At 38.0% G+C, this 22,360-nt stretch overlaps 1 protein-coding gene across 1 annotated transcript in view; it reads left to right on the top strand.

The window, feature by feature from the left end:
* Positions 1 to 22,360, top strand: part of MAN1A1 (mannosidase alpha class 1A member 1) — a 210,210-nt gene that overhangs the window by 152,859 nt on the left and 34,991 nt on the right. Inside the window, exons 6-8 of the mRNA XM_038396065.2 lie at positions 7,577 to 7,700; positions 10,606 to 10,699; positions 18,257 to 18,372. Coding sequence (XP_038251993.1) covers positions 7,577 to 7,700; positions 10,606 to 10,699; positions 18,257 to 18,372 — 334 coding nt within the window. The remainder of the gene's footprint in view (positions 1 to 7,576; positions 7,701 to 10,605; positions 10,700 to 18,256; positions 18,373 to 22,360) is intronic.

Here is a 22,360-nt window from a genome sequence, read left to right as displayed (position 1 = left end):
TTATCATTGACTTTGATGAGCATAGGATCATGCCTATGATGAGAGTCACTGATAAAAACAAGAATTATTTGATCCAAGGACAAATGTATTTATAAGAGAAAAGTAAGGATGGGGGGTGGGAGAGAAAAGGAAAATTGGGGGCAGGCTGGGAGAAAAAGATATTTCATACTTTCTTAAAACATTTGGCTTCTCCCTTTTTGGGGGAAGTGGTACTGTACCACTGTACTCCTGCTGTGTTTTCTTTGTCACTGTGTTTGAATATATCTATAAGGATATGTTAAAACTTCTGAAAAATAAAGTTATGTCTGGAAAAGTAAAAGTCTGGAAAAGACAACTTGAATTTTTATCTAGAAAAACAGAATTCCATTTAATACTCTTTCATGTAAGTGTCATAGAATCTCTGAAAGTAGAGGTCAGAAAGGCAACCACCCACTGCCAGCATGGGGTCCATGTGTGTTATGCATGTTTAAATATATATATACATATTTATAAATGTGTTACATAATGAAAATGAACAAAGGCATTTATAAATTCATGTCATAATGCATGTCATAATTGCAGTCTTATGACAAGTTACCCATTATCTGAAACAAGTGTTGATACAATTGCTGTGTTCAAAAGAAATAAATGGGTTGTCAGTCAAAATGACAATGATGCATAAATCTTGATATGATTGGTTGATGCACTAAGTGTTAAAATAAATTTTCAACACTTTGTATCTGCCATTTATTTTAATAATGCATCTATGCAGTTAGAATAATTTAATTCCCAGAACAAAAATTTAATCATGCCACATGCAATACCAAGAAAAATAAATGTGAATTGTAGTTGAATCATTGTAAGGCATTAATTATTTGTAACTTCAAAATATATCAATTGAATGTATTTTGATGTACTTAAAATATTTTATTAGGACTAGGACATGAGGCTCACAAAACAGGATAAAATGACTTCAGAAAAATGAAGGATAAAATCCATATTAAAATGGCCATGTGAAAGAATAATAAACATGGTTTAGGCAATATAAAAGTAATTATCTAAACTCAGCTGTTAAATCTTAATTTTATAAGATTATGATATAGTGCTTTATAAAACCATTTGAAATTATTTGCATAACCTGATAAATGATGGTAGTCTCCCAGTTGTCAGTGTATGCTATCCAATGCTTTGAAGCATCAAGCCTTTGTGATTGGACAGTTTTCCCTTGATCTGAAAACTCTCCACCAAATTTAACCTTATCCTGCCTTGAAAATTGATGGTGGCTTTCTTTCAGAAAATGACTGCTTGCTGCTTCTAAAAGAGAAGCTGACTTTTTCACAATTTTTTTTAATATTCAGCCATGGTTACTAATCTGAAGTAGAAGAAACCATTGTTCCAGAATCTGAGGCAGGGAGGCCCATCTTAAGTATCTTTCAATCAAGTTTTTACAAAGCAACTTTAAAACCTGAGCTGAGTCAGTGAAAAGTTGACAGTGGAGGGAAATGTCTGGTACTTATGGGGAGGATTGAGGGAGAAGAGTTGAAGAAGATGCTCTTTTTTTAATCTTCAAAGTAGCCACTAGTCCAGTCCACAGTCCTCTTTACAGCATTGTTGATTTGAGGAAATGCATGCTGCTGGCAAAAACAAAGCACATATGAATGCCTCATATATACCTGTAGCTTTTATTTGTAACAAATCAACCACTGCGTAAAACAGTCTTTCTGTGAGACTCTATAGTTTGTTTAGTATTTGAACACAGCTTCTGTGTAAAGAACAGTCCACAAAAAGATACTGCTGGAGCGAATATGCTGCTTGTCAATATATAGCTGAGTGAATAACAGGCTTTTTATGGTGGAAGCAAAAGAAAAATTCCCCTTCTCCTTTACCTGCTGGGATTGCTGAAATGTGATGAGTGTCCTTTTATTCTCCTTGCAGAGAGAAAACCTGTCATGTAAGAACACGTTAGTGGCACCCAATCTGTTTGTTCAGATATTATGAGATCATGTTCATAGTGTGGTGTTTTTGAAGGACTAACCGTGATGTTCAAAGACATATTTTAGACTAGGATAAATGGATTTAATTTACTCTAAGTACTACAGGATGTGTATTTTATATACAAGCATTCTTTACATAGTTTCTGTCAAAACTCTATTAATTTTTTCAGTTATTTCCAATTCAGAAGGGGTTTTCATTGGTTTCTGAGAATTCTTTTTATATTTATACTGATTCTACTCAACATCCCAAATTATGCAGGTGGTTGCAGTAGTGAATTTTGCTCTAATAGCCTTCTGTTTTACATATTCTAATATATTATTACATGGATGGCAGAACTGTAGAATCCTGTTAATGATTTTTGATTTGCTGTTCGCTTTTCTTTAGGGGACTCTATTAAAAGTAGTTCCCACTCGTATGCATTATTGCTATCCCTGCTCTGATGTATTCTATTTCCTACAGCTTTTTTAGCCCTTGGAAATTGATTACTTAAACCCTTAGTGCATAAAGTAACAGGAAACATGAATTGTTTAAACAGCACTAAGTTAAACAGCACTCTTTAAACAGCACTAAGTTGATGTGGAGTAGGTACCTTATAGATAATGTCTGCAGCATCCAAACAGGGGAGTTAAACAAAACAGAACACTAGTGCTCCTTACAATTAACATCCCGTAGTCCAAACTGTGGGGCCATGTGGACAAGCCCTTAATTTCAGAACAATTGTTTTGAGACCAACTTTTAGATTATTCATTAGTGTATTTCAGGAAACGTATTTAAAACCTGTGGTGAAATTAATTTTTATCAAAATTAATTGTGTTAATGAATAAAGTTAGAGGAATTTTTTGATTGTAACATTGAAAAATTGCATTTAAAACCTTAACATTTCTAATAGCAATCTTTGAATTGTGTACTACCCCACTACCGTGTGTGTGTGTGTGTCTCTCTCTCTCTCGATATTTACTGCATATTTGCGTACCTCACACGTCCTGGTCTGCTAGCCCTCCATCTTCAGGGCACTCCTAATGTCATCATTTATTTAGTAAAAATGTTGGAAGCAATTATGTTTTATTTATCATATTGACTTATTTTATGCTATCTGGTTATGTGGCAGGTGTGACTTTTAAAATATTTTACTTCATATGAAAGAGAGACATTGAACGTATAGATAAAAACCTGTATTGGTACTGACCTTTTTTCACTGCTGCTAAGGAGATTTCATTTAATAAAATATTTTTCTGAAAAAGTGGTTGTCAGATGAGAACTAGACCTGAGAATTTTTACAATGTATGAATACTGCTTATTACAACTGCCATGACTGGCCCTTATGAACTGACTCATAAAGGTATCACTTAATGGAAACTGGAGATGCCTGTATGGATGTAACAATCAATTTAACCTAAATGGAATGTACCCATGGAGATTTTTTTTTCCTTTGAGTAGAGGCATAAGGGAAGATAACTAATAAAATTGACATGTATGATATCTATAATAGTGACACTTCACATTCATAATATATCATGTAAACTTTTGAACGTATTCAGAGAGCATTATAATGAGCCATGTACTGTATAATCTGCCTAGGTGTAACTAGTTAGTCATATAAAATGCACAGATTAAAAAAAATATGTTGTAGCACTATGTGAGCACTTACACAGTGGGGTCCTAGTCCATACCTTGGGTTCCTAGGTGCTACAGTAATACAAATAAATAATATTTATAATGAATGTTGTTGCAAATGACCTTTCCAAAACAGAAACATTTTAAGTAAACATAAGTCTGAGATTCTAATAGCCTTTCTAGTGAATTTTAGAAAGAGTAGGAGAATAATGTGTCTCTACTGGATGTCTCTCTACACAGTTTGGACTATAGAGGGTGTGAATTGTGTGTGGATAGTGTAGGCACAAACTAAAGAATACTTACTTTGCTTAAATGTAGTCCTCTTTAAACAGCACTAAGTTGATCTGGAATAGGTACCTTATAGATAATGTCTGCAGCATCCAAACAGGGGAGTTACACAGAACAGAACACTAGTGCTCCTTACAATTAACATCCCGTAGTCCAAACTGTGGGGCCATGTGGACAAGCCCTTAATTTCAGAACAATTGTTTTGAGACCAACTTTTACAGAGCATCAGATCAGATCAACCATCATTCCATTTAATTAATCTGAGCAGTTTGTTTAAATGGAATTTAAAAAAATATGAGTTTGAAACACAAAATACAGCTGATCAGAAAATTGTTTTCCCATCCCACAAGGATTTTTGAGATTTTGAAAAATTATCCCATCATTTCGAATAGAGACCAAAAGTGAAAATCTTGAAAATTTTCTTTGAAATAAATTTTGAAAATAAAAAAATCATATTTGATTGAAATTTTCAATCTATTTTACTATAAGTAACTTAAAGTAACATACATTTTTAAGTGAAAGGGTTTTTTGAACAAAATAAAACTTCATTTAAAATATTTAAATATTGAAAAGAGAGACATGAACAATTTCAAAACATTCTTTGAAAATGTTTCGAAACTTTATCAAAAGCAACCCTTTCTCACATTTTTGGTTTCAACAAATTGGCATTTTCCATTTTTTGTTGAAAAATTAACAACCCTTTCTTCCACAAGTGACTGATCCATAAATAATCATGCATAGTCAACTGCTTTTGACTTGTCAAACACAATATCGTCCAAATCACTTATGACTAGTGCTATGACTTTGTCACAGAAGTCATGGAATCTGTTACTTCCAGAGACCTCCGTCACTTGAGCCCCCATGCATGGGAGCTGTGGGGTCCCGCCACCCCTGGCTGCTGGGAATGGCAGGGACCAAGCTCCCAGCTGCAGAGGGCCACAGGGGTGCCTCGCAGCTCCTAGCTGCTGCGAGCAGCGGGGTTGCCCCAGAGCACAGAGCCACTGTGACTGGCAGGGGTTCCCGGGAGTACGGAGCGGCACGCCAGCGGGGGTGCCTAGGAGATCCAAGCCAGAGCCACTACAGGTGGTGGGGGTGCCCTGAGCTTGGAGCTGCCGGTGGTGTGGAGACCCTGCAGCTCCAAGCCAGGCACCCATGGGTGGTGTCGGGAGCCTGCAACTCTCTATTTTGTCATGTATATTTTAAATAAAAGTCACGAATAAGTCACGGGTTTCCGTGGATTTTTCTTTATTGCCTGTGACTTGTCCATGACTTTTACTAAAATTATGCGTGACAAAATCTTAGCCTTACTTATGATTCCCTAATCTGGTTATGAAAATTACTTTTCAAAGCCCATGCAAACGTCAGAGGCCTCCGCTCTAAGCCCTCACTCAAGGCTTGTTAGAGATATCTGCTTTCGTTTTTGGGTGGTGGGGACCAGATGCCCTGAAATTCCTCATTCCCCTTCTGCGAAATCTTTTGGTGGAAGTACAGCTAACTCCCATACTATCTCTTCAGAAAGTGGCCACATGCAATGTTCCCTATGCCTGTGATGTATTCTGGGATACATCTTTTTTCCCCTAGATGAAGTATAGATTTCAGTAGGACCAGTGTTGTACTGCTGAATACCACGGACGGCAAGTTTCCCACTCCCCTGAATATCCTGATGGGATGGGGAGAATATTCCTGCTTTGTTGGCTCATGAAGATGACATAGGAGGGGACAAGATCAACTATCTGCAGCAGAGTGCTGCACAGATGCCAGCTGGCCAGTTTGCTGAAGATACTGAAGTTGGTTTGAATTTAGGGTGCACCACCTGCCATTTTGACCAGTGACATCTGCGAAAGCCAAAACTGGCAGGTTTCAGATAACACTATTTTTAATTACTTTGCATAATTGCGAAAATCCATCTGTGCTTATTTTAAGCAATTTTTCTGATCAAATGTATGAAAAGACATAAGTATACATTCAGTAGCTGTAGTTCCCTCCTTTTGTGAAGACAATAATACAAGTCCCTCAGGATCTTTAGAAGAAAAAATACAATCTGAAGCCTGGAAGATTGATATTTACTTTTAATGGAGTAGAAGTAGAGAATACCTGTGCCCTAGTAATGTCACCTTGGACAAGGAGAATCTGCCACCCACCCTAAAACCTGTAATACTCCAGCCAATACTAAAGAAACCTTCACTACATGCTAGAAACCTCACAAATGAAGCAGATTGGAAATTTTCTGATTGCAAGTTTTTTGTCAGATGTCTTTGCCACAATTGAAATCTGCTATGGGACCGTAACTATTTGCTGAAACTTCCAACAGAAATCTGCCTGGTTTCCTGTCACCACCTCTGCCTGACTCCTCAGCAGCTCCCCTGAATGGCTGCCGCAGTGCTGGGGCAGCCACGCCTTCAAGCTCCTAAGAGACTGAGGAGGCTGTGGGCCATATTTTGTTTCAGAAACACTAAAATATTCCCTCTGCAGGAATGGTTCAGTGTTACCAAAACAAAATATTGCAGATTTCACTTCCATGAAAAATTTTGAGATTTTGGCTTTTTGTCCCAATTTGAGACAACTTTTTTCTCCCCAGAAAAAACCCTCAAATGTTTTTGTGGAAGTGGAATTCAGTTTACCAGTGAGCACCACTTGCAAGTTAGAGTCCAATGTTTAAACTCCGCTATGCAAATCAATTGAGAGACTCGTGTAAAAAAAAAAAAAAAAAAAAAGTCTCCAGTGCCTCTTGTCAACTGTCAATCAAGCTTCAGGCAGAGCATAGGAAAGAGGTGGCACTTGTTTCTTTGAATTTATCTCTACTGCAATTAAATACCCACAGCTGGCCCATGCCAGCTGACTGGTTCACAGGACTCAGGCTAAGGGACTGTTTAATTGCAGTGTGGACATTCGGGCTCCGACTGCAGCCTGGGCTCTAGGACCTTGCAAAGTGGGAGGGTCCCAGAGCTCAGTCTCCAGTCTGTAAAGATAAAATTTTATTCGGTGAAATGTTGTTAGCTCTGAATTTAATTTTGAAAACATTAATCATGGTTAAAAAGTGCCCTGAAAGACAATGGATAACTATCATATCTGTAGTTAAGATCTACATTATTAGGTAGGATTTATATTCTAAAGTCTTACGAAATCTTTTATTGAGACTTCATAAATTTAATATTCAATATTTAGATTACAGTAGAATCCAGAGAACCCAGTCAGAATCAGGATCCATTGTGCTAAGCGTTGTGCACAAACACATGAATCCCCAAAGAGCTTATAATTTAACTTTAGGAATGCATAGTAGTCATGTAAACATAAATACCGATAAATCTTTAAGTGATCAATCAATGTCTGACTTGCTTAAAAAGGTGGTCTAATAAAGGTGGAGCAGAATTGAATTGTACTCAAACATTTAAGGTGACTATGGGGTAGTGTCATAAAACAGAAGATGGCCTAGTAAGGGTGTTACTTTTACAAGTTTCATTGTTTCAGAGTAGCAGCCGTATTAGTCTGTATTCGCAAAAAGAAAAGGAGTACATGTGGCACCTTAGAGACTAACAAATTTATTAGAGGATAAGCTTTCATGAGCTACAGCTCTTAAAAGCTTTGAAGTTCTGGTATTGAAGAATTCTCTTCTGGTAGATAGTGTACCTAATATACCATATATTTTATTAGTACTACTTTATAGATGCTAATGACCTTTTCTGCCTTTTCCTCCCTTTAGTGGGATTGGTCGAAACTGGCCCTGGGCTTCTGGAGGAAGCAGTATTCTGGCAGAATTTGGAACTCTGCATTTGGAGTTCATACATTTGAGCCATTTGTCTGGAAACCCAGTGTTTGCTGAAAAGGTTAGATTCTTTGGTAAAACTTTTATTTTAAAAAATGAAAAATTGGAATTTCTGTAATTTTAAGTGCGGTCACAGTAAGCAGGTGAATAGTTTCTGTGGGTATCCATATTAATAAACACAATGCACATGGCTGAATTGACATTCATTTTGTCATGGTTATAAAAATTAGAAAAGCACTTATCAGGCCACAATATCTGGAAGTTTGGTTAAGTGGTAAATTCATGTAGCTTAGGCATTTGGAACACAGCACTTATTTTAGTTGATGTAATGTGCTTGGTTAAGGTGAAAACCACAAATTTTATATTCAGATAATATACTGTATTCATGCAGAAGTACAAAGGACTGTGACCTTCTAGCAATCTTTTATGCATTTTCTAAAAATACAGGGTGTCACTACTGTAAGTAAGGGATTTGAGAGTCTCTTCCATTTCATGTCTCTCTTTATAGAGTGTTCATAACTTTTTGAGGAAAGTACCCTTTATGTGACATTTCTCATACTTGTTCACAGCCCAAAGGTGCATTTTTTCCAAGTTTGGTAAAATTCTATGTGGCGGTTTTTGAGCTTTAAAAAAATAACATTTTCACTACTTCAGAAATTGTTGTGGCTAGCCCTGTATTCACATTTAGATAACTATAAATGGATTATTTTAAAAACTTCAAATGTGGCTTGATGATTTTCTACACATTTGAAGAAACATCACATACAAATAAATTTTTATGCATTCTAAAAAAGCCTATGGTGCATGCACAGTTTTTTCTATTAAGTTTTTAACATATTGCACCACAGTACAGTATTTCGTTTACTGGTGTACAGATTTATATTGAATCAGTGCAGATGTTGGAATAGATACATATTTGAATAAATGTACTACAATAATTTTAATAATCCCATGTTTATGTATAATATAAAAATGTTCCCAGTGAATTGTTCTTTTAATCACAAGCATAAATGTTTTAAATAAGAAAAATGTATATTAATCTTTCAAAATATATAATGTGCCTATCAAAAGATCTCTATGCATATGCACAATTTAAAAAACCTAATCTGATATCAAGTAAGAAACTCCACAGAAAAACCAGAGTTTGTGTATTCAGCAGCTCCCTTAAAGGCCTTGTTAAAGAGATCTGCAGCATGCTCTGAAGGTCAATAGATTCGGTTCTGTTGGACTAAAAAAGGTGACAAAATGGTGGATATGGATCTTATACAGGTAGATTTATTGAATATGTATTCAAAGTTTTTTTTTGTTTTTGAAACAAAATTACTAAATACAAAAAACTGTGTGCAAAGGGGTTAAAATTAAATTACTGGTTTCTAGGCAACTATAATTCAGCTACATTTAAAATATATAGCACATGCATTTATATAAAATATTACTATGTACAAGAGAGTAGAATTATAGATGTTGTAATCATATGTTTTTATTTCCTGACTTTTGTATATTTTAGATCGCAACAGGAATATTGCATTAATGTAGTTTATGTACTTAATTTTGTTTATTAATTAGAAATAGGTCAGACATGTATACAGCAATATACGTATTTAAAAATGACTTTTCTCTGTTAAATTATGACATTTTAATAAGAAATTCCAAAGGAAGCTATAAACTTGGTTTAGCTCCAAAAGCAGTGGTCAGACCTTTTAATTGAGTATTAAGTACACCAAGCTTCGTGGATTGCCTGAACAATGTATGGTTACCATTATGTTCAGTGCAATATTAAAACTCACACAATTATTGTAATCCATGAAATGCACATGGCAAAACAAGATTAATTAAGGACAGAGTTCGTTTTAAATAAATTTGAATTTGAAAGGTTTTTTCCCTAGGCTCACAAGAAGTAACATATAAGATAACATTTTAATTTTTAAACTAGTATTAAGAACAGAGAAAAATCTAATGAAAATGCACAAGTTGATAATCTTGGCAAAGAAGCCAAAGATTTGAATAACCTTTAAATGGAACTACATTCTGTATCATAGAGGTAGGAACTCCAAATCAGAGCTGAGGACATCTTGACAACGTTTTAGGGAAAAGCTTCCAGTGCTCCTGCGTTGCTATTTCTGTTATGTGGCGAAATCATGATCTTCCTTCTTCAGTGCAATTAATCTGGTGTTTTTCATTAAAATTCCATTAAAACAGTACATGTTCTACAATGAACCATGCTTGAGGGACACACAGACTTCAGCGGATGCAGAATATAGCTGCTGTCTTGTGGTCCTGCAATGATCTCAATATCGGTGGAGCCCTGTGCCGCTGCACTGTGAAGCTCACTGAAGGATAGAAACTTTACTCAGCAAAACGTGTTACATACAGTCCATTACTTCAGTGCTCTGTATGCTGTTCAAACCTGAAGTTAATTCCTGGCTACAATCTAAATTACTGGTTTAAACATGTAAAGCTCTTCATGTATGATTCGGGTGACTGAGAAACTGCCTTTCTTTCTGTCATGCCACAATTGCTGAGTTTAGATGGAGTGCCCAAATGCCAAAGATTTGAACATCTGGGGAGCTGGGTGGGAAACATCCATGGTGGAAGGCGCTCAGTTCTGTAACTCATTCCATCATTCTGTCTCCCTCTTCAGTTCAAGAGAGCCAAATCTGTTGACTTTCACGGGCATACTGCAAATCTCTTTACCTTGACGTTTTATGAGGGAGAAGTTGAATGGGGCATCTATTTTTTTTTCTGTGGAGCATTTTAGTTGATGACTAGATTAGATTTATGTTTATTTAAAAAAAATTGTGCCTATGCATAGAGATGGGGACATTTATTCTTTCAACATATAATATTTTTTTAATTAAAATGTATTTATGCATGTTGATTTAAAAAAGGATGCACTGATGCTACGTGTATTTAATGGGAATATAAGACTAGATCAAGTGCTCATTGTTTGGTTTTCTTTGTAATAGGTAATGAACATTCGTAAAGTTCTAAACCGGCTTGATAAACCAGAAGGTCTTTACCCTAATTACCTGAATCCCAGTAGCGGTCAATGGGGTCAACGTAAGTATGGCAGTTCTTCAGAACTGCCAGTTAACTATTTTTACATACCATTTCTAGGAAGACATCAACTCTTGGTTGTTTCTTTCACTGTTACCAATTAATAAACCTGAGTTCTGCTTGAATTACTTATTTTTCTACCTACTTCATATGTTAATGTATATTTCTCTGACCTCTAGCATATTGGTTAGTTGAAAACTTTTGAATGAGTCTAAGTGTGTGATTGAAAAATGTCTTTTTTCACTGAAAAAATTAAAGTGCTCTGTTAAGGCTGCTTTAAGCATTTAAAGAAATGCTATCAGCTTGTCTTGGATCAAAATTCTATGTTGGTATAAACTGGTTTAGTTTCACTGAAGTTAATGAAACTGCCAGTTTATATTAGCTGAGGATTTGCCTCTGTGTTTCTTCTGTGAGTGCTTGCGCCACTCCATTACACTGTAGGCGTATGTGTCTCATGCATTGGTTCCGGAGAGTTTTCCCTAGAGGTATTTGTAGGGGCTGCCCTACCCGCAACCAAGCTCTGAATGGAGGGCATAGAGGAAGGAGCCACCCCATCCCTTCTTGAGTTTTTCTTACCTTCTGTGATCACATTCTGTGTTCACAGCCTCGCTCCTTTAGAACAAATTTGTGAGTACTTTAGCTAACTTTTGCCTATTCTTACTGTGTTTCATCCATTGGACATTATTTTTCTTTCTGTAGTTTCCTTTATATTAAAAACTATTCCCTTTTAGTACATTTTCTGAATTGGGCAGATGTCCAGGTCTCACCTAGTATTGGGGAGCCTATGCCAAGGTCGCCAGGCTTCAAGCCTTGCTCTGGTTGTCAAAAGCAGATTCCTATCAGTGACCCTCATTCACACTGTCTTAAGTGCTTGGATGAGGGCCACATCAGAGACAGATGCTTGATATCTTCATAAACGATCTGGAGGATGGTGTGGATTGCACCCTCAGCAAGTTTGCAGATGACACTAAACTGGGAGGAGAGGTAGATATGCTGGAGGGTAGGGATAGGATACAGAGGGCCCTAGACAAATTAGAGGATTGGGCCAAAAGAAATCTGATGAGGTTCAACAAGGACTAGAGGAGAGTCCTGCACTTGGAATGGAAGAATCCCATGCACAGCTACAGACTAGGGACCAAATGCCTTGGCAGCAGTTCTGCAGAAAAGGACCTAGGGGTTACAGTGGACGAGAAGCTGGATATGAGTCAACAGTGTGCCCTTGTTGCCAAGAAGGCCAATGGCATTTTGAGATGTATAAGTAGGGACATTGCCAGCAGATTGAGGGAGGTGATCATTCCCCTCTATTCGACATTGGTGAGGCCTCATCTGGAGTACTGTGTCCAGTTTTGGGCCCCACACTACAAGAAGGATGTGGAAAAATTGCAAAGAGTCCAGCGTAGGGCAACAAAAATGATTAGGGGACTGGAACACATGACTTATGAGGAGAGGCTGAGGGAATTGGGATTGTTTAGTCTGCGGAAGAGAAGAATGAGGGGGGATTTGATAGCTGCTTTCAACTACCTGAAAGGAGGTTCCAAAGAGGACGGATCTAGACTGTTCTCAGTGGAAGCAGATGACAGAACAAGGAGTAATGGTCTCAAGTTGCAGTGGGGAGGTTTAGGTTGGATATTAGGAAAAACTTTTTCATTAGGAGGGTGGTGAAACACTGGAATGCATGACCTATGGAGATGGTGGAATCTCCTTCCTTAGAAGTTTTTAAGGTCAGGCTTGACAAAGCCTTGGCTGGGATGATTTAGTTGGGGATTGGTCCTACTTTGAGCAGGGGGTTGGAGTAGATGACCTCCTGGGGTCCCTTCCAACCCTGATATTCTGTGATATGCCAGGGATTAAAAACCAGAATGAAAAAGCTGAGGGAAGAGCAGCTTTGATGTATTCTTATGGAGGCTGCTCTTAGATCAATGTCTGAATCCTCTTGGTGGTCAAAAAAAAGCTCAACAATTACTCCTTCTTGGAGAATCCACGATGACCCCAGTCTGCTGAGATCCTGAAACTGGTGCCCAGCCCCTTCAAGTCCCCTTCATTTGTCTAGACACACTCCCTCCCCTCCTTGTCCCCCGAGTCCACTTGGCTGCGGGAACTCTGGTATTCTAGTTGTACCCTTCAGAGGCAGTGTGGAAGTAAAGCATGCATTTGTGGGACGTTTCCGTATTGACTTCTTCAGAGTAGCAACATGGTCTTCCATCAACACATTTACTAGACAATATGTACTTATTGCTTGCATCAAGAAAAGACACAAGCGTGGGAAAAATGGTTCTACAATTCCTCCTTATGATGCGACTTCAAGGCCCATTGTGTTTGATAACAGCTTGGGAGACAACTAAAGTCTAAAAGACGTATGCTAGCACTCGAAGAAGAAAGAAGGGTTATTCGCCATCTTGTAACTATTGTTTTTCGAAATATGTTGCATATGTCTGCTATATGCCAACCCTCTTTCCCAACACATTGGAGTCTACCATTGGCATGCCAGTCCGAAGAAACTAAAGAAGGGGTGGGGTGGCTCCACCATTTATACCAGGGGTGGCCAACCTGAGCCTGAGAGCCAGAATTTACCAGTGTGTATTGCCAAAGAGCCACAGTAATATGTCAACAGCCCCCGATCAGCTCCGCTCCCAGCACCTCCCACACACCGGCAGCCTCATCGATCAGCACATCCTGCTCCCTTTCTGCACTTCCTGATCAGCTGTTTCATGGCATTCAGGAGGCTCTGGGGGGAGGAGCAAGGGCACTGCAGGCTCAGGGGAGGGGGCAGGAAGGGGTGGAGGCAGGGCAGGGCCTGTGGCAGAGCCAGGAGTTGAGCAGTGTGCACCCCTTTTGCAAGTTGGAAAGTTGGTGCCTGTAGCTCCATCCCTGGAGTCGGTGCCTATACAAGGAGCTGCATATTAACTTCTGAAGAGCCGCATGTGGGTCCGAAGCCACAGGTTGGCCATCTCTGCTTTATATCCTCCATTCAGAGCACAAGGAGCCACAGCATGAGCAGGGCTGCCCCTATGGGTACTGCTAAGAAAAATTCCCCATCATTGGTGCATGAGATGCACACAAACCTACAATGTAGTGGGCATATGCAACACATCTCAAAGAACAGCAGTTATGAGAAGGTGAGTAACATTTTTCTACAGGTGACTGTTTGTTTGTTCTGCTGACATTAAATGATGTTGGCAGACAAGGAAGTAAACTAAACAGAATTATATTGCCTTCAGTTCCATTGGAAACATCATGAGGAAAAATCTAACTACAACAAAATTAGTGGGGAATGAATATATTCAACAATGTCTCAGGCATTTTAAGTTCCTAGCCCCTTTCTGGTCATTTGACTTTTTCCTGTATGAATACTGCCTATTGTACTTCTATAGCATGTTGAGTACATGGGTTGCTGAACTAGAAGGTGTTACTAGAATCCCTTTTTTATATTGTTACAATATTAAATGATTGGTTTGGGGGGTTTTACAAAAAGGAACTTTGGTTTGCTTTTACTGTAGTAATCCTATCATAGAAGTTCTTCTGAACAGTTGATTCAGCGCACCCACTGAAAAGAAACAAAATACGAATTATTAAAATATTTAGGCCGAGATACATATAGGTACTTGGGTATCTATCTCATGCCCAAGCCCCAGATGGATTCTCAAGCCAGGTGAAGATGGGCATTCCCTCACCTGTCTTACCTGCGGGACCTGATTTGGCAGGCATGCTTTGAGCACATCTATTGGATTGAAGCCCATTCAAAATCCAGCAGAATGAGGAAGAGGTAGTGGTGCCACCCTTATAATTTTTAGCCCACTAGATAGAGCACTCACCGAGGATGTGGGCACCCCCATTCCATTCCCTCACTCTGGCTGATGGGGAGAAGGGTTCAGATCCTTTCTAAGGAGAGAGCCCTATCCATTGGATTTTGGGATATTCTAATGTGAGTCTCTCTCCATCTCTCCTGTTGAACCTGTTCCACTTTGGGTAGATGGTGAAATAGTCATTGGGCCAGAGAGAGAGTCTGAGAATGACTCTAAACCTAGCATGCTGGCTTTTGTAGATCCCATTTTAGGTGCCTGTCTCTCCTCCTTCATCATACAGAGAGGCTTGGTGCTTAACCCAGGCTTTGTGGATTCTAGTGATTTTCAAGGTGCCTAAAAATTAGGCATTGCAGCACCTAAGTTCCTCTGGGGAGCCAGACCTGAGAATATAAAAGAAAAATAATTGTTTTGGGAAAGTTGTTCTTTTTAAATATGTTTTGTAAAGTATTTTAGAGGGAACGACTTAGTGTAGAAAGTCTCCTGCTGGTTTTAAATGTCAGTTTTTGAAGAAACTATTTAATATTGACTTCCTTATATTCGTGTTTTCTGTTTTTTAAATAAATGATCTACATGTACGCTACAGGACAAAAGAAAAGATGGATAGGAAAAATCATTTAGGTCAGCATGAACACACAGATTTTATTCTCTAGACACCCACTTACTTTCTCAGTCTGGCACAACACTGAGTTGGCATGATCTGGTCGTCTTTCATCCTTTTGCTTTTTTTTTTTTCTTTAAACAGAGGAACAGGTTGCTTATTCTGTCTTGTCCTGTCATGTTGACTATATCAGGCAGCTCAGTTAATTTCAAAACTTGCTTAGCATGCAGTCAAACAAGACACGCAATGGGAGGGGACATGAGGAATCTGTTCTGTTTGCAGCCTGGGTATATTGGAGAGTTGGGACAAAGGCAAAGGAAGTGACTGTTTTATTGAATAATGGATTTGAGGACCTAAATGATACTCTTTTATATCTTTCAGAGTAGCAGCCATGTTAGTCTGTATCCGCAAAAAGAACAGGAGTACTTATGAAACCTTAGAGACTAACAAATTTATTTGAGCATAAGCTTTCATGGACTACAGCCCACTTCATCAGATGCATATACATCTTCTTACTATATGTACCATTCTGTGCATGTTCATGCAAAAAACATAAATGCATCTATATATCTCTATGTATGTTTTAAGAGAGTAGGCTCTGTTGGATAGTAAGGCCTTCTCCATGACTGTGACCCCGTGTTTAGGCAATTATAGTTGCCTACTCCTCTGTCTGTCCCCCTTTATCGGCCAGAGAAACTCTGTTTTCTTAAGGTATGTCAGGTAGCAACTGCCCTAAATAGCTCTTCAAACACAATTGCCCTTGACTAAAACAATAATAATAATTACTGCCAAAGGTACAGAAAGAGAGGTCATAAAATGAATGAGAAATATGACTAAACTAAAGCATGACTAGTCTGGCATTAAACTTACCTAATATTGGAAAAAGAACAGGAGGACTTGTGGCACCTTAGAGAATAACAAATTTATTTAAGCATAAGCTTTCGTGGGCCACAAGTACTCCTGTTCTTTTTGCGGATACAGACTAACACGGCTGCTACTCTGAAACCTTACCTAATATTGCAGTGCCTCACCTGGTAGGATAGCCCTTACTCTCACCCAGTTTAAAAGTTGCCACTGAGTCTCTCTGATTGTCCTTTTTTAAAAGTGAATCAAATTCTAATTCTGCTATTTGGGCTTTTGACTTTCTTATGTTTATATAATAGTGCCTCAAACTTCCCTTTTGCATGAAATCCCTGGGGCACATCTGGGAGCTTGTAAATTATAAAGCCATCTTCCTTTACCAATGACATGTAATTTATATATGGAAATTAGCTTCTTGTCCATACAAACCACGAATACAAGTGTTGATGAAGGTTGATCCATGGCATGTTGAAAAAGCAACAAATAAAATAAAATCTTTGTTTCCTCTGTTCCAATTCACTTGCTTTTGTTTGCAAGCACAGATTTTTAACAGTAGAAGAAATCAAGAACATAAGTCATAAAAAGGTGTTTTATTTAAGATTATTTTTCCAGTGTCTGTTGATTGCAACAAAAAACTAATTGCAACAACATGGAAGTATTCATCTCGCAAACATCAGCCAGGGAAAAATAACAGCTTCTGAATGTTAGTGTTTCACTTACAATGCTGTAACTCTGAAGGACGTTGTTGGTTCACTGCCGTTGTTCTTGTAAATTCATTTAGTCCTTGTTATTTTGACAGTGACCTTAGTGATATGCTGCAGCGTGCACCAATTGGATTTGTCTCCTGCAATAATGTATATAATAATAAGACTTATTATTGATGAGATTGTTTGTGCTATTTAGTTTGCAAATGTCAGGGGTTTCTACAGTAATTTTATTTAGGAAACTGTAAAGGTCATTTAAATGCTGCTATTCAGTGATCAGCCCTCCATCATAGAAAAACTACTCTTGGGTTTTTTTGAAGAAACCTTTTTTCCTTTTGGATTATGAATAATAATTAAATGGTATAGTCTCTTCAAAAATTAAAAGATCTAATTTTTTTAAAAGCTCTTCATAATTCTGGTAATTCATAATTCAAAGCTCTGCATAATCATAGTACATTTGTTTGGTTTGGGATGGGATAGTAGGAAACATTTTGGACACCTAAATTGGACACTGGAGGTCACAGGCTAGTGGAGAGAAGACACACTGTCGTGGCAAAGCTTTAATGGAAATACATGTAGGTTCTATATTTGCATGGCTTTCCAACCTCCAAGGTGAGCAAGAGGATGCATTTTGTGAATGGGGAGAGGGATAGAATTTAGGAATTTTAAAAAATTCAAAATGTCCCATTCAACTTCATAGAGAAGCAAGGATAGCCTTGCAATCAAGGCCCAGGACTAGGAGTTAAGAGTCATTGGCTCTTTATACAGCTATACCACAGATTTCCTGTTAACCTCTGTGTGCCTCAGTTCCCAAATCTGTGAAACTAGATTATTTTAATTGATTAGTATCAGTAAAGCACTTAGAAGTCCTCTTATTGAAGATGCTCAATAAATGTTAATTATTAATGAGTAACAATAGTTTTATTAGAAAATACTATTTGTGGAAGGGGAAATCTTTATCTAGTGCTCTTGTTTTAAAGCAGGGGTCTCAAACTCGAATGACCACAAGGGCCACATGAGGACTAGTACGTTGACCTGAGGGCCGCATCACTGACCCCATCGCCACTGCCACTGCCCCGGCCCCACCCCCACTCCATCCCTTCAGTGAGGCCCCACCTCTTCCCACCCCTTCCCTGTCCCCATTCCAGCCCCTTCCCTGAAATGAGGAATGCATTTGTGAGATTAGGAGTGGGGTTTTTGCCAAGTTTTTCTGTTTTTTAAAAAACCTTACAATATATTATAGATAGACATCTTTTGTCTATCTTAGATTATAAACACTTACTCAGTGCAGAGATATTGACTTTTTTCATTTCTGTAAAATACCATGAACTCCAATGACAATATGTAAATAATAATGCTGCCTTCTCCCACCCTGTTACAGGTCGTCATTCAAGCAGAAAGACTAGCCATTTATTTTAAAAATATTTTCTGCTGTAAAATAAGTATTTTTCTGAGGTTTTGGGCTATATTTGTTACATGATTGTTAGAGGGAGGCATACTGAAATTTGTTCATCTATCACAGGTTCAAACTGTAATTGTGTTTCAGTGCTCAAATTCAAGGTGGAATTGCTGAATCCTCTTCCTCCCTTTTCAGATCACGTCTCTGTTGGAGGACTTGGAGATAGCTTTTATGAGTATTTGCTCAAGGCATGGCTGATGTCAGACAAGACAGATGAAGAAGGCAAGAAAATGTATTATGATGCTGTTCAGGTAAATGAGATCTTTAAATCTTTCTTGCCATAATAATCTAATCTCTAATGTTCCTAAAGAAACAGGCTCTGGGGAGAATGCGGGATTATGCCTTTGCTTCCACAATGAATAAGTTTTTTAAAAACTAGTTGTTTTATAAGACTATATCAAATATAAATCTTAGAGTAGTGCAGATGCTGTGTGGGAATCTAAAACTGAACTGAAATTATTTCAACTCAAGTTATAAAAACAGTATCTAATATTTTAAAATGTGCATTAGTGTGTAATTTTTTAAAGAAAGCTTTATCTACAAGCAGTGCCAACAAGGATTCCAATTTTCCTCACAATAACATAAATTAGATACTTTTTTGTCCCTTTTCTTATGTTTATGATCCAGGAAATCCCTCTGCTGTGTGTTTTAATTCCCAAAACGTATTACTTAAACTGCTAGAGTATTTTGAATGTGGGCATAATAGTGTCTTAATATATAATCAGTCTGTGGATAATTATCAGTGAAATTACAGTACTGGATTAGTGTTGTATAAGCACTTTAGTTATATCATGTATTCATTTTTCAGCTTTTGTGAAGTAACAAACTGCTTGAATTGAACTGTGATTGGAAAGTTTATCCAAAAATAAAAAATTGTGCATAGTGACCCCCAAATGCAGAATACATTACAATAATACAGTCTTGACCACTGCGACCAAGTTCGCATCCAAGAGAAAAGGCATATCCTCCTGCCCAGCAAAAGATCAATGGGGAAGGATACATTCTGGCCACCAGTGAAAGGTCCAGAGATTGCTCACCACCGGGATGAAAACAGGAGAGCAAGCTGCCTTTATTAAGGCCACCGGTTCAGATCCTTCTAGTCTTTTGGTAGGCTTCCTTTTGCCTACGAATTTCACCTCCATTTTTTCTGAACTGAGCATGAGCCAACTGTTTTTCATCTAGGTTTCTGTTTGCCTCAGATACTGTAACAAAGGGGAGTCAACATTATCTGTGCTAGATGGTGAGGCAGAGCTATTTGTTAGGAGGTGATGATCCTGTAACTTACAGCATCTTTCAGTCTACCCATGCCTTACGTAAATGTTGAAGAAAGCTTTTCTACACAGGAAAGTGTTACCAGTTATACCGATATAATTATACAGTTTGGTTAAACTGATGTAGTTATACAAGTATAACCTCCTGTGTGGTCACGTGTTCTGGTACAAAAGTGGGTTTATTTGGTTTAGTTTAAACCTGTTCCCAAGTGACATAAGCTACACTGAAAAAAATGCCTTCTTACACCAGAGTAAGGGTGGGTTGATGGAAAGAGTGTGTTATACCAGTTTAACTATGTTGGTTTAAATTCACACCTTAACTTATGCTAGTTGTTGGAATTATTATAATTAATATGGGATACTACTATGACATCAATTTAACCATAAATTCCTTTATTAAATTTAAAGGTCACATGGTATTTCTACAGTAGCTCTAAGCATGTCTAAAAAGCTTAAATAATAAGCATTTTACTATATCCAAACAATAACAAAATATTTATAGGTGTTTTGATTAAAATACTTAAAAAAGGGCTTCGGCCCATACTGGTCATTTTCAACTTGGTCAGGCAGATATTAGCAATTAGCCTTTTAAGAGATTTTTTTATACCCTATGCCATAAATATAAAGGGAAGGGTAAACACCTTTAAAATCCCTCGTGGCCAGAGGAAAAATCCTTTCACCTGTAAAGGGTTAAGAAGCTAGGATAACCTCGCTGACACCTGACCAATATGCTTATTTTATATCTAAGGTGTATTTTAGGCATAAATAGCTCTTAGGTTGTCATTCAGCATTACCAGCCACCAGAATTAGAGACACGGTTGTAGTTGGCAAGCTTATTAGTATCCAGTGATCATGAAGCATGTGCTAGACTTCCACATGTTATAACGTTGCTGGTAGAATGACATCCTTACGTGTGGTGGTGTTATGCTTTTGTCAGTACTGGCCCCTTGTTCTTTCCACTGTCCTACTCTAAAAGCATTATGAATCTATTTCACATACGGTGGGATTAATTTTCCCCAATGCTGTGTGTGCGAGAGACTAACCCAGAGCAGTCACAGGGATCTGTATACTCCAATATACTCCCATCCACCAGTACTACTCCCCCCCACCAAAAAAGCAATAGTGCTGATGCAAGATTTAATGCCTAATTCATTATTTTATATTACCCAGCAACTAAAAAGGTAGATGTCTATAACATGGTGGGATTTAGTTTTGTGTGAAAAAATCATTAATTTGGAGTTTGTTTAGAAAGAAGTATTTTGCTGAAATCTTCTTTTTCTTCTATCCAGGGGCTTGTATGTTAAAAGCAAGCTCGTTTCTTTAAAATGTGATAATGTCCTTGCATATTGTTTTCTTATGGCCACCATGAAAAGCAAGAACTAAATTGAAAATCTATATTTTTAAACTGTTATTAAAATATATTTTTGTGGTTGACCCTGTTTAAAATTTAGTTGGTTTGTGATGGGCAAAAAAAAAAGAGGTATCCTCATTTCAATTACCAGAACATAATCTTATAAAGTATTTGTAAAGCAATCTTTAGGAAGATTCCTAAAAACTGAAATTTATGTGGAGGAGACAATGAATAAATAACCAAATTTAGGCCTGTTTTCTCCCATTAGAAGGAAGCATTATACTTTAAGTAATCTGCATGTTTCAAGTGATTGTGGAGGTAGGAAGAATTTTAAAGAGCTAATGCCTCATTGATGGTGATGATGCCCAAGAATAAAGAATCACAAAATATTTTTTACTCATATTTAATTGTTCATGAGCTAAAATATCAATCTACACACAAACATGCAATACAATAACTAGTCTGTTTTTTTAGGATTAATGCAGTTGCTTTCTAAGGGACTGTCAAGTAGTTCAGTCAGAATATTGGTCCTAGCATAATTTATTACCTGGCAAAAAAAGAATCCTCCATTCTGAGGTGTCTGCAACATGGAGCCTGCCAGAATTATACAGAACTACTGGGAGCTGTGGTCAGAAGGGCCAATGCGAGTCCTGTGGCTGCCCAAACCAATCGCCTTCCTTTTGGGCAAAATGAATTACATCACCCCAGGACCTGAAAAATGAGGCTGAGACGGTATTGTGCATGTAAAGCACCTCCCTGACTGTGCAGGATGGAACATGTAATCTCCTAGCTAATGGCCAAGCAGCCTGGGAAGTCTACCTTAAAGGAGCTGCAGCAAAAGAGAGACCTTCTGACAAACAGTTCTAAAACAGATCTCGGTTGGAAGAGGAGACAGTCAGACCAAAGAACACTGTCAGTGGGGCACAGAAGGACAACCACCCCTTCCTACTGCTTACCTTAAAAGTGGTAACATATTCATTTTTGATTGCTTACAAAATAGAGGGATCCTATTCCAGTAGCCTTCTCTCTCCCCATGGTCGTAGTGTAGGGGGTGTTGCAGCACTACTGCTGGGCAGCCTTTGCGCTTCCAACATATATAGAGAGAAACCATGGGAAAATCCTACAAAGTCTTTGGATAATGATCATCACAGAGCAGGTGTGAAGACCCATCACACCCCTTCCACCCTGGGCCTAAACATCATTTGGGAGTTTGAAACCAGAAACATGCTTGAATTTGCCTTGTATTACATCTTGATAAAGCCCTTGCATCGAATTAACATGACAAAATTTATGTCCCCATAGGGTCAACAGACTTATACAGCATTACAATATGTCCAGCCCTAGCATAAGCCTGTGTGACCCAACCAACCGGTTAAATGAATGCAGACCCATAGTAGGTGGTGCATAGAACTTTCACAGACAATCAGGAAGTAAAAAGAAAAGGAGTACTTGTGGCACCTTAGAGACTAACAAATTTATTTGAGCATAAGCTTTCGTGAGCTACAGCTCACTTCATCGGGTGCATTTGGTGGAAAATACAGTGGGGAGATTGATATACACACACAGAGAACATGAAACAATGGGTTTTATCATACACACTGTAAGGAGAGTGATCAC

This window comes from Dermochelys coriacea, chromosome 3 (genome assembly GCF_009764565.3).
Source record: "Dermochelys coriacea isolate rDerCor1 chromosome 3, rDerCor1.pri.v4, whole genome shotgun sequence".
Classification (NCBI taxonomy): domain Eukaryota; kingdom Metazoa; phylum Chordata; order Testudines; family Dermochelyidae; genus Dermochelys; species Dermochelys coriacea.
This window is presented reverse-complemented; position numbering and strand designations above follow the sequence as displayed.